Source organism: Neophocaena asiaeorientalis, unplaced genomic scaffold, assembly GCF_003031525.2.
Source record: "Neophocaena asiaeorientalis asiaeorientalis breed wild unplaced genomic scaffold, Neophocaena_asiaeorientalis_V1.1 scaffold366, whole genome shotgun sequence".
NCBI lineage: Eukaryota > Metazoa > Chordata > Mammalia > Artiodactyla > Phocoenidae > Neophocaena > Neophocaena asiaeorientalis.
In genome coordinates this window covers 47874-58431 of record NW_020173680.1, presented here as the reverse complement: position 1 = coordinate 58431, position 10558 = coordinate 47874, and the positions used below count along the sequence as shown (strand labels likewise).

Sequence of the window (10558 nt, the reverse complement as noted above, 5' to 3'; positions counted from 1 at the left end):
GCGGTTCAGCACTGGATCTTGTAAGTATTTTTAAATAATTACACACATATATCCATACTTGTACTTTTTTCTTTTAATTGGAGTAAGCAATGGTTTTTGGACAAGCTAAGCAGTTGTTTAGTTAATATGTTCACTCTGTCTTCAGGACTACTACTCTTATATAGGTTCAGCTATATTGCAGGGTTCTGCACATTGCTGGCATTCTTAAAGTATATAAGAAATGCAAACAGCTTAATAAAATTAAATTCCCCCCAAATTAGGAATGAGTGTGTGACAGTTGCCATCAGTTTAGAGTTTTACTTTACATGCTTATCCCTGAGAAGACTCAGTGTTCTTAGATTTTTAAAAAAGATATCATTCAGATAACTGTCTCTAAAATTGGCTCTTGGGTTCTGACCAAGAAGGCCTACAGACCCAGCTCTCTGCAGAGTTCTCTCTGCCCCTCTATAGGTCATTTGGAAATGTGATGGCACCTTTGTCACAATGACTTGGAAGTGCCACAGCCATTTTAGTGGGCAGGGACCAGGCTGCTACAATCCTGCAGTATGCGGGAGAAGTTCTAACCAATGAAGATATGTTCGTGCATGAAATGTTTTTGAGAAACACTGGTTGTTTTCCCCAAGTGGTGTGATTCTGTCAGTGTTGTTCCCCGCCTTTTAAATCTTTATTAATATGACATTGTATTTAAAATGCAATATGAATGACTAGAGACAAGTTTGTGTAGTAGAATAACCACTGGGCTGGCCTGTGGGAGTTTGAGGTTCTAGCGCTGGCTCTATTTATAACTAAATCTGTGACTGTGAACCAGACACATAAATTCCTTGGACTTGGATGTCCTATAAAACAAAGAATTTGCACTAAGCTCCTCTTCCATGTTTAATATAATATGACTTTTATATAATATGCTTCTGCCTTTGAAATTATAGAGTCTGCTGTTTCTAAAAGTAATTTTAATTCTTATTTTTTAAAGTGGAGATGAGTTTTTCTGACTAAAAGTAATCAAATATTTTTTAAAGGCTTTCATCCTGACTGCCAATGACTCCAAAGTTTCAGATAATCCTGTGAACAGAAATGACCATAAGCGATTTTCTTCCCTTTAAATGGAACCATACTTAAACCATTCTAAAGAAATGGTAATTAAACTTGATGGAGAGCCTCATCTTCTAGGAATTCATCGCAGTTTAATCAGTTGCTGAGTTAGGTCATCCTTCCTTGTGTCTAATGTAATTCTTATATCCTAAAGCTAGAGTTCATTTTTTTCTTTCTCTCTCCTCTCTAGTGAGAGAACATAACTGGTGTTTCTTTGGATAATAATCCTTCATGCCTATGGAGTCTGGTCTCATTCTCCTCTTGCCGTTAAATGATCTCAGCTCTATTTCTCTTGTCACATGGTTTGATTACACAATAATTTTTTCATTAGCTCCACAAGAAGCCTCACAATTGCTCCACGAGCCTCCTTCCACTTCTTAAATATTAAGAACCCTTTCCAAATTTATCACAGTTAACTGCCCCCAAAAGTGCTTACCATGTCACTTCCCTGTTTTGTAGGCATTGGCAAAGCTAGTGCACTGCTTTCATCGGATTTCTGATAGCAATGTGAAGCACTGGACACTGGCCCAGCCCTAACTAATACAATCTGTATCCCCAGTAGTAGTTTGGTCAGTTCTATGAAATCTCTGAATGAAATGATTGTGAGATCATAATCTCATTCTGCCATTCTGATCTCCACCTAAATACAACAAATACCTATTAGCATAAATTCAATGAACTTAAAATGTTCTTAAAATCAAGAGACCTAGATCCTAGTCCTGGTTCTGCCATTGACTAGCTGGCTAATACTGGGCAAGCCATTTAACCTGTGCCTCAAATGTTCAATGAAGAAATTAGATGAGTAATCTCTCTAACTCTGTTTTTCTAGCCCTAACGCTTAATGATATTGTGATTTAATTATAAACCTCATTTGACTGGACTTTGTAGGCAGAGCAAGTGATGAGAAAATGTGCTACTTCTTCTTCATATATAGTCCTGTACAAATGAATGCTATCATTTGGGGGAATCTAAGAAAGGATCAGGCTTAGAGGAGGGCACTGCTACCAGGGACAAGAGAAATCAGGAGGGATGCTGGGTAGAGTGTTCATCCCTTAAACTGGTGACTGACTAATGGAACATGATTATGACCAGTATTGATGTCAACATTATATAGTGTATACCTCAAGATTCCCTCCCATTCTAACAAAAATAATTAGTTGTATGTGAACAGACTTTGAGCATACTGTACATTATTTTATTGAATTGATTATACCTTACTTCTTTCCAAATAGAATTGCAGTGACTTACAACAAAAACACATATAATAAGGTTAAGAGAATAAAACATGAGCACCAAGGGGAAAAGTTGGAAACAATATGCTAACTGTAAGAGAAAGCATAACAAAACATGGTGCATTAGGGACTGGCTGGAAGTCAAAAGAGTATGAGGAACACCCCCAAGCCCACAAGTAGATAGTCTCTGAAAGGGAAAATGTCCCTCTCTTGAATATCCTCAGTTGACAACAGAGGCAAATCACACAAGGCCAGTACACTGCCCTGGGGGCAGAAGTGTTAGCTATTAGAGACATGATATGGTCTTCAGTCTTTGGAGAGAAGCTCAGTTGTGCGCTCCAGGGACAGTGGACCAAGATCTTGCGTCATCTCTCCCAAGGTTGCATTGGAAATTTTTTAAAAAGCAATCTGTGTTCCATCTACTTTACCTTCCTTCTCTTTCCAACTCCCTTATTTCTCCTTTTCTGATCATTATCATCATGGCTAAGGAAACATTTTCACCACAAGGTTTGGGACAGTTTTCTGTCTGATAGTGAACAAGAAAAACGCAGCTCTACCACCACCCCATTCCCATTTCCCTGCCACCCAGGCGCCCCTACCATCCCCCTCCGGTACCCAGTTAAGTGAGATTTTACTTTTACTGAATTTTAAACTGGACCTAAGTATACCAGATAAGCAACCACTTTTCTGTTTGTTTTTACTTAAATATATTTTAAAAATTCTGTATTATCCAGGGCACTTTTAGAAATCCTTCAGAATGATAGCTAGTATCTTTTATATGGACCTTGCCCAATTTCCTAAGTGACTGAGGGTATACCTCCTCTGGCCCTGTCAACATTTTATAATCAGTGATACTAAGTACTAATCTTAAGTAGTATGACATTTATCTTTAACTTATTTGGTAGTACCTCAGAATTTCATTGCCAGCAATCAGTAAAATAGTATGCCATTTTCACCTTTTAGATGACTTTAATCACTGCTGTTTAAAAAGAAACTTTTGGGGTGGAAGTTGATATATTTGAAAGTAAACAGATAATGTTACCTAGGAAAGGCACCTATTGAACTATGAACATCCCTGGAGTATACTATATATCCAGAGCATAGTTAATATTAAATGGTGAGACCGAAGTGTGGTTTTTATTTTAAGCTGTTAAATTTCAACATGAAAGTGCCCTTTATTCAGAATAAATATGGCATTCATGAAAGATGAAATACAGAAGGTGCCAAAGAGCTGTGAATCCCTCCCAGTGTGAGGCATAGTGGGCAATATTTGATTTTCACCACCTCTTCCCTCCTTCCAGCAAACAGAACTCTACCTCAGCTCTGACTTTAGATTCCCACCCTTTCCTGTAATAATATTGTACAGTCCACTGTTTGTGCTTTATGAGGTACCAGAATTTTAAAATAACCATTTATTTTAAGGAGAGATTTTCAGATATTCCATTACAAATTCTCCTGAAACCTAATCATTGCTTTCCTTGTATTGCAGTTAAAACTACTGGCTTTAGTACAGGGAAATGTGTTACATTTATTTGAAAAAACGTATCCCTCCATAATTTGATATTTTTTACAATGAAAGTCTGAATAGTTTAATTATTATATTCCTAGCTAAAATTTAAATCTGAGTCTCAAAAAAGGCTCTATGCTTTACAATGTTTTTGAAATACACAAATGCTAAGAACTGTGCTACAGCTGACCTATATGATCAAATTTGGTTGCTGCAAAAATCTTATGGACCGTCTGATCTAAAAATCAGTTCGGTGTAAATATTTAATAAGTTTTAAACAGCAAATGCCAAAATTTAAGTAGCTGATTTCTTTTTTCCTATCTGAGAAAAAGAAATCTAGTTCTGTCATTATTTAAGCATGTTTCTTAGATCTTTGATGTAAATATTTAAGAACCTTAGGATTTGGAGCTAGTATATAGGTTGTACTATCTTTCAAGATTAAACTTAGTCATTAAAAAACCCTTTCTGCCCTTTGACTTAACTTTCCTCACCTTTTAAATTTTTCTCATTTGTTTAAATATTGGTTTAATAAACAGAACTGCTTCATATATCTAAGCGATTCTCTTATTTCAAAGAGAATGTCAAGTTCGAACTTCATTGTTCCAAACTTTTACATGTATATGTATGTATGTGTTTTTCCCCCTAAGCTGAGAGCTGGTCCATTTGATGAGTTCCAGATCGCTACCATGCTAAAGGAAATTTTGAAAGGTCTGGACTACCTGCATTCAGAAAAGAAAATTCACCGAGACATAAAAGGTATACAGAAGTCTAATGTGAACCTGAGAAAAACGGATGCATTTTGAGGAAGCTGAGGGTTTTTTCATCTCTTTTTCCCTCCTAGCTGCCAATGTCTTGCTCTCAGAACAAGGAGATGTGAAACTTGCTGACTTTGGAGTTGCTGGCCAACTGACAGATACACAAATTAAAAGAAATACCTTTGTGGGAACACCATTTTGGATGGCTCCTGAAGTTATCCAGCAGTCAGCTTATGACTCAAAAGTAAAGTGTTACCTGTACAAACTATTTTGTTTTTAATATTAAGTTTTGTGTAGCGTACTATCCTATTTAATAAACTGCCTTAATACTCCTTCCTTTTAAAGTATTCCTAAAGCTAGAGTCATGTCAGTTGTTGCTGGTAAATCATACGTTCCCTTGTTGCTGGTAATATTTGGACCTTCTTCCCTTCAGTGGCCTTTCATCCTACTTGGAATACAATCCAAAGTTCTTACTATCACATATGTGTCTCTCTACAGTCTGGCCCTTGTCTACCTCTGGCTCATCTCTTATCACTCTCCTCTATTTTCTTTTTTTTTGATCTCTCTTCACTTCCAGTTTTTAAAAAATTAATTTGTATTGGCCCTCTATTTTCTATCTGCTTCAGCCACAGTGGCCTCATTGCTGGTCCATAAACACAGCAAGTCCCCTCTAGCCTCAGGACCTTTGCACTTGCCTCTCCCTCTATCTGGAATAGCCTTTCTCCCAATTAGGTCTCTGCTTAAACATTACCTACACAGAACAGTCTTCCCTGGCCATCCTGTGTAAATTTGCAGCCCTTTTACCTTATTCATTATTCCCTTATCCTGATTTACTATTTTCTTCACAGAACTTAGCACCATCTGACATCCTATTATTTATTTATTTATCTGTCTCTTCTACTAGAACATAAGCCCCTTGAGAGCAGGGATTTTGTCTGGTTTGGTCACCACCTGAGTCCTCAGTGCCTAGAATACAGTACCTGACACAAAGTAGAGTATTTGATCATTTTTTTAAATAAATGAATTACATTAATAAAAATTTATTAACATCACATTTCTTGAGACACTTTCATATTGTATGACCATTAGACTCCACAGGTTATTTTGTGGCATTATGTTGGAATGGAATTTCAAGGTAATTGTTCTTTCCTCCTTACCTTAGGCTGACATTTGGTCACTGGGAATTACTGCTATTGAACTAGCCAAGGGAGAGCCACCTAACTCCGATATGCATCCTATGAGAGTTCTGTTTCTTATTCCAAAAAACAATCCTCCAACTCTTGTCGGAGACTTTACTAAATCCTTTAAGGAGTTTATTGATGCTTGCCTGAACAAAGATCCATCATTTGTGAGTATATATGCTATGACTACTATTTTCTATGATCAGATCTACATAGAGCCAGTGTGGTTTGTTCAACAGTGCCTGTGAAAACTGTCTAAGATCCATCAGGAACGTGATTCTTCCCTCTGTGTTGCTAATTTTGTTCAGTTGTTGACAAGATCCGTAGTTCCTTCTCTCCTTCCCCTGCATCTTTTTCTCTTTTTTCTATGGTCCCTAGCTGCTTCTTTATTCTGTTGATCATTTCCTATTTCAGGGGGAAATAAAGTTCATTTTCTAGGGTGTCATTATGAAAGTATATGTATAACTAGTCACAATGATTTTTATTCAAGTGTGTTTTCATTTTTCATGAAAAGTTGTTTGCGTTTCACTATTTTTTATTTAATGTTCAGAAATTCCAACACGAAGTCGTATACGTTTCCTGAAGTCTAATGAGCTCCATTCATTTACTTGGCAAAGTTGATTACAGTTGTTCTACTGTTTTGAAAATAAAGCTGCCCGATGACTTCGAGAAACTAGAAATATACAGGAACTGAATTTGATGTGACAATGTTTAAGTTGCTAATGGATATTCTCATAGTAATAAAATACTAGGGGGAAAAGTATCCCCCACAGCACCTGGTGTTTGTATTTAGATGCGATATGAATTAATGTGTGATGAAGAAGGGGGTCATATGATATGTACAGATAATTAACAAAGTTACAGCCTTGCTAGTTTTCACCCTTTTTTCCAATTTACAGTAAATATAATAAAAGTATTTTAAAGCACTATTTTGAAACGTTTTTAAATTTTTACTTAATTATCAAAGTCCTGCCATGTGTTTCTCTGCTTTTAAGAAAGCCCTGCTGCCTGTTGCTAGTAGGTAGGCCACCTTTTGCCCATTGGGCTTTAGCAAATTGGTACCAAAATAGTGAATTTATTTTGGTTGCCTTGAGCCACTTCAAAAATAGAATTAGCTATTGTCCTGTGGCATTTTAGTTATCCTCATATCTGCAGACATACTTTTACACCTTTCGGCTTAATAGCTGAAGTGATTTCTTATCACTCCTTGCAATCAAAAGAGCCTAGAAATATTCATGCATCCTTTCTTTTTTGTTCCTTAGCGTCCTACAGCTAAAGAGCTTCTGAAACATAAATTCATTGTAAAAAATTCAAAGAAGACTTCTTATCTGACTGAACTGATAGATCGATTTAAGAGATGGAAGGCAGAAGGACACAGTGATGACGAATCTGATTCTGAGGGCTCTGATTCGTATGTACCAATTATTTAATTTTTATGTAGATAGCCCATTTTAATATTGCATATATTTTAACTGTGATCCAATATGCTTTCTCTAGCATAAAATATAAACCTTATTCTAAAGTCTGACTTTAGAAACTGTGAAAATCTTTTAAAATCACCGTCTGTGAAGTACAATGAATTTGGAAACACGTTTTTTTTCTTAGAAGTGAATTGCTTTAGTTTTGAATGGCCTCGGTCTAACCCCTAGTGGATACTTGAGTATATTACAAAATTTTGGAACAAGATTCGATTTAAGGTGTTTTACTAGTTTGCCCAAAGTGATGAGGAGCAATGTCTTCTCTTACTTTGATGGCAACCTGCAAAATCCCTCTGGAGAACTAACGTTTCCCAGCTCTTGGCCATGTACCAAACCGTGATCAGACCGGGACATTGAAATATTCATTTATATCTCATTTGTACACCCTAAAAAGTTGCATTGTTTCTTAACTGCAGCATTTATACTAACATTTTAACCTCTAAGTCCATAATTTAATTTACTCCTTCGCTAGCTGAATTGACACAAAGGCAACACCAAATTTCTTTAGATATACTACTTGCATTTATGAGAAATTGCCCAACTTTTAAAAGGTCTGAAAAATACCAGGATAGTTGTTTTTACTCTGTTCTAATGGTTGTTGGCCTTAGCTGCCCAATGAGAGTCACCCATGGAGCCTTTCAAAAATGTAAATCAACTATACTGCAATATAAAATAAAAATTAAAAAAAAAATCACAAGCCACGCTACAGGAGATCCTGATCTAGTCAGTGGGAAGGGGTTGGGGCAGGGCTTTATATATAGTAAGAGACCTTCACGTGTGATTCTGGTACACACTTAGAGTTGAGAACCATTGCTATTCTTCAGTAAAAAGCAGTGTCGATTTGAAACTGAGATCAAATGATTTTTTATACATCGGGACAATTCTCCGTTCGGAGTCTGGCTGCGTTGATTAGGTATTTTCACCAAGCTGTATCATTTAGGAACTTACAGAAGTATCTTTGGCAATCTCTTTAGGGAATCCACCAGCAGGGAAAATAATACTCATCCTGAATGGAGCTTTACCACCGTGCGAAAGAAGCCCGATCCAAAGAAACTACAGAATGGGGCAGTATGTATATGGAGATGATCACTTCCTCTTGGTAGACTTTTTCAAACTATATAGTGAGATTATGATGGCCAAAAATTGTTAGAATTTAATACCCCTAAACGCTCATCTACCTCACTGTGTCCATGGTAGGTTTCATTTGCCATTCGTTTTGAGCTAATTAAGGAAAGGTCATAGAAGTCATTTAAGTGGCGATTGGTATGTTTTAAAATGCATTTTACCTAGAGATATCTAAACCCATTGGAATCGTGTATATCAGTTGTAATCCTCTAAGTTAGAGAACTTATGGATGACGGATGGGAATTAGTGATGGGAAGAAAGCATGGAAACTTGCCCCGTATTGGGTCTTTTGGGAGGAGGATTCCAATGAATGCACATGAATGATTATTTTAATGTCATGTGTATAATCTGTAATGTTTGTTCAAAGGAGCAAGATCTTGTACAAACCCTGAGCTGTTTGTCTATGATAATCACACCTGCATTTGCTGAAGTAAGTACAGATTCATTAGCTTTGGATATCTATTTTAAGAAGTATAATAATTTTAAATGTTATAGCTATTGATCTTTCTCAGCTTAAACAGCAGGATGAGAATAATGCTAGCAGGAATCAGGCAATCGAAGAACTGGAGAAAAGTATTGCTGTGGCTGAAGCTGCCTGTCCTGGCATCACAGATAAAATGGTGAAGAAATTAATTGAAAAATTTCAAAAGTAAGCTTGAAATGTCATTTTAAAAAAACTATTTTGACATTTTCTATTGCATGTTCATTTATGATGCGATAATATAATTACCTACTTGATTGAGTCATTCTGTTTATTCCTAACAAAGTCAATTCTTAATAGTCATATGCTTGAAAACTCTTTGTTTGTTGCCCATCTTAAACATTAGCTTTTGGAATTATTATCTTCGGGCATTACAAGGTAGTTTTCCACTGAACGAAATGGCCTGGCTTTTTTTTTTTTTTTTTTTCCCCTCTCCCTGTTAGTAGGAGTACAGACAAAAGGTCAGGGGACATATTCTTATTTGGACCCTTGTAAATACCATTGAGGAATGCTTTCATTCTTGCCACTACTCTTATCACACTGCTGTTCACATTGTTTCAGTGCTAAAGTTCATTAAGTTTAACCCCCATAAGAAAAGTTAAGGATTTTAGGTAGAGAAACTCAAATGAAGACTCTAAAAGGTTCTTATGTTTGATTTCAGTTTCTATACTGCCTCTTGAACTGTTGCTTTAACTTTGTTCACATTCAATAAAGTTCTTACATTTAATTTTTAAATTCCCTTTAAAAACAAGACTTTTGTATGCATATACAAACACAACTCCTTAGCTCAAGCAAGTTGTAAAAAGCACTACTAATCTTAGCCTTAATCCCATTATATTGCTTCTCAGTGCATCTTTATATTCCTTTGTATTTGTGATGCTGCTGGGATCAAGTTGGAACAAACCATACAGCCTGTAAAACACATAATCTCCTAGATCTTTCTGGCTGATAAAGCCTATTTATACTCATCAGCTAAAGCCCCTCTTAAAATCCCTTAGTTTTTAGTGGAAACCTCCCCTCTTTTCCAATTTGCAAACAAATCAATTGGAAGTTGTAAAATCAGACGCAGAAGGGATTTTTGAACTGCTTTACATTTTAACGTTTACATGATGAGACGCAATACAATTTTTGTTTGCTGAATCAATTCTTTCATTGCAGAGTTCATACAGATGTAAAATAGACACATGCATAGTTGTATATCAATTTAAGTTTTTCTTAATTTTATAGGTGTTCAGCAGATGAATCCCCCTAAGAAACTCCTTGTTAGTGGCTTCTATTTCATATGGACCCAGAGAAACCCACCAAAGCTACTTCAAGCTTAACAATGCTTAACTCATGAGCTCCACGTGCCTTTTGGATCTTTGCGACATTGAAGATTTGGAAGAAGCTATTCAACTATTTTGTGATGGTGTTTATCATTTTATATTTTAAAGAGATTATTTTGTAAGGAATAACTTTTAATACTATAGTTTCACCTGTATTCTAGTAAATGTTGAGATGCAGTTTTGCTTTTAGGTATCATTATTACTTAAGTTACTAGAATGAATACCTTTCATGTTTTGATCTTTAGTTAACTGTACAGTTATGAAACATACAGGTCTTTCAAAGTCATCCTAAATATTCAACTTTTGTAATCATCAAGCCTCAAAAAGCTTTTTTTTTTTTTTAAACACAAGCATATTCTAAAAATGACTACTGGTGGGGAGGCGG

The 10558-nt window shown here is 36.0% G+C and overlaps 1 protein-coding gene across 1 annotated transcript in view; it reads left to right on the top strand.

The window, feature by feature from the left end:
* STK26 (serine/threonine kinase 26) overlaps window positions 1-10552 on the top strand; it is a gene marked incomplete at its 5' end in the record, with an annotated part of 22795 nt that extends 12243 nt beyond the window's left edge. The window contains 9 exons of the mRNA XM_024750029.1: window positions 1-20; window positions 4476-4584; window positions 4670-4827; window positions 5746-5931; window positions 7027-7175; window positions 8217-8310; window positions 8735-8797; window positions 8880-9016; window positions 10076-10552. The exon at window positions 1-20 is cut by the window's left edge and continues 7 nt beyond it. Of these exons, the coding sequence (XP_024605797.1) occupies window positions 1-20; window positions 4476-4584; window positions 4670-4827; window positions 5746-5931; window positions 7027-7175; window positions 8217-8310; window positions 8735-8797; window positions 8880-9016; window positions 10076-10100 (941 nt within the window). The remainder of the gene's footprint in view (window positions 21-4475; window positions 4585-4669; window positions 4828-5745; window positions 5932-7026; window positions 7176-8216; window positions 8311-8734; window positions 8798-8879; window positions 9017-10075) is intronic.
* Window positions 10553-10558: the final 6 nt, after the last annotated feature.